The 2,023-nt window shown below is 39.2% G+C and overlaps 1 protein-coding gene across 1 annotated transcript; it reads right to left on the bottom strand.

Moving 5' to 3' along the window:
• Window positions 1-665: 665 nt before the first annotated feature.
• On the bottom strand, window positions 666-1,808 carry LOC113838011 (zinc finger protein 431-like). The gene has a single exon (XM_035453935.1). It carries the CDS (start codon window positions 1,806-1,808, stop codon window positions 786-788), a length of 1,023 nt encoding a protein of 340 aa, XP_035309826.1. The 3' UTR covers window positions 666-785.
• Between the last annotated feature and the right edge of the window lie 215 nt (window positions 1,809-2,023).

Below are 2,023 nucleotides of genomic sequence, written 5' to 3'. Positions count from 1 at the left end.
GCTTATTGTCAGTAGTATGGGATAAAAGGGGGAGGGGGAGAAGAGGTCAAGAGCCAGGTGTTAGTTTAAGCAGGATGTTAGAAAACCATAGAAAGAGGATGCTGGCAGGGTGAAATTTTCATGGGTGGTGGGGAGAGGCAGGGTTACCTAGGTAAGTGGTAAAACCAGGGAGGGTTGCTTAGGTAAGTGGTGGGACGTGGGGAGGTGCTCAGGTAGTGGGCCTGTGGTTGGAATAAATGATTGAAGTCTGGGTCATGTTGTTTCTTCTGGGTGCTCATGCTTCTGGAAGCCATTTATAATCAAAAGACCATTCTATAACCATGTGGCCTGCCAAGCGTTGGCTTGAAAGTTCATGCCAAGCTGTGTGGCTCCCAACAAGTAACCAACATTCGGAGCTCCAAACTGAATGTTTGCAGGTATCAGGGAAGCAGAATATGAGCCCATTCAGACAAGTCAGACTTCACGCCTGAAAGTTCCTAATTTCTCCCTAACAGGAGGTATAAAATCAAGCAGGGGTACATCTCACATGTGGACTTGTGAGCTTCCAATGATGCCTATTATCATATGGGAGATAAATTCACTCTTGTTGTTTTGGTTAGGCAACCATCTTTTAAAGACATTTATTGTCAGCTTCAATCCTGATCAATTCGTTTGTACTATTCCCTTATTTTTTTGAGATTTGGCCTTGGAAATTTCCAAAATCACCAAGTATAAGTTAATTTCTGATGCAGTCAATTACTGTGCTGTGAAAAAGATTCACCACACTGGTTACTTTCCTATGGTATCTATCCATTATGTGTCCTTTCATGCTTTCGAAGAGTACTGTGATGAGAAAAGGCTTTACCACACTGATTGCATTCATAGGGTTTCTCTCCAGAATGTGTCTTTTTATGCATATAAAGGTTACTGTACTGAGCAAAGGCTTTTCCACACTGATTGCATTCATAGGGTTTCTCTCCATTATGTGTCCTTTCATGCATTTGAAGAGTAGTTTGCCGTGAAAAGGCTTTACCACACTGATTACATTCATAGGGTTTCTCTCCAGTATGTGTCCTTTTATGCATTTGAAGATTACTGTGCTGAGCAAAGGCTTTACCACACTGATTACATTCATAAGGTTTCTCCCCAGTATGTGTTCTTTTATGCATTTGAAGAGTACTGTGCTGAGCAAAGGCTTTACCACACTGATTACATTCATAGGGTTTCTCTCCAGTATGTGTTCTTCTATGCATTTGAAGATGACTGTGATGAGAAAAGGCTTTACCACACTGATTACATTCATATGGTTTCTCTCCAGTATGTGTCCTTTTATGACTTTGAAGATGACTGTGCCGAGCAAAGGCTTTCCCACATTGATTACATTCATAGGGTTTCTCTCCAGTATGTGTCCTCTTATGCATTTGAAGAGTACTGTGCTGAGCAAAGGCTTTACCACACTGATTGCATTCATATGGTTTCTCTCCAGTATGTGTCCTTTTATGACTTTGAAGATGACTGTGCCGAGCAAAGGCTTTCCCACATTGATTACATTCATAGGGTTTCTCTCCAGTATGTACGTTTTTATGCATTTGAAGAGTACTGTGATGAGTAAAGGCTTTACCACATTGATTACATTTGTAGGTTTTCTCCCCTCTATGTCTTCTTTGATGAATAAGAAGATAACTGTGATATGCAAAGGCTTTACCACATTGGTTACATTCATATGATTTCTCTCCAGTGTGTTTTGATTCATGACTTTGGAGATAACTGTTATTTTCAAAGGCTTTATCACATTTTGTGTATATAGAAGAATTCTCTCCAGCTTGCATTCTTTCATGCCTGGCAGGAAAAGGGTCATATGTAAGTGCTTTAACATATTCAATACAATGTTGAATATTGTTACCTGTATAAATTAATATTACAATTTATTTCAGTTATAAAGAAGAATCAGTTATTATAGTTTTATCACTGTGCTTACATTCTTCTTTTCCCCTTCTTTAAGGGTTGCATGTATCTTTGAAAATAGCTGTGAATATATAATCCT

The sequence above is a fragment of the Cricetulus griseus genome, unplaced genomic scaffold (assembly GCF_003668045.3).
Source record: "Cricetulus griseus strain 17A/GY unplaced genomic scaffold, alternate assembly CriGri-PICRH-1.0 unplaced_scaffold_9, whole genome shotgun sequence".
NCBI lineage: Eukaryota > Metazoa > Chordata > Mammalia > Rodentia > Cricetidae > Cricetulus > Cricetulus griseus.
The sequence above is the reverse complement of the archived record's forward strand: the minus strand, read 5'-3'. Positions and strand labels throughout refer to the sequence as shown.

What these genes read in the sequence shown, in the direction of transcription:
- LOC113838011 (XM_035453935.1), bottom strand. Translation starts at nt 1,808, where the DNA reads ATGCAAGCTGGAGAGAATTCTTCTATATACACAAAATGTGATAAAGCC.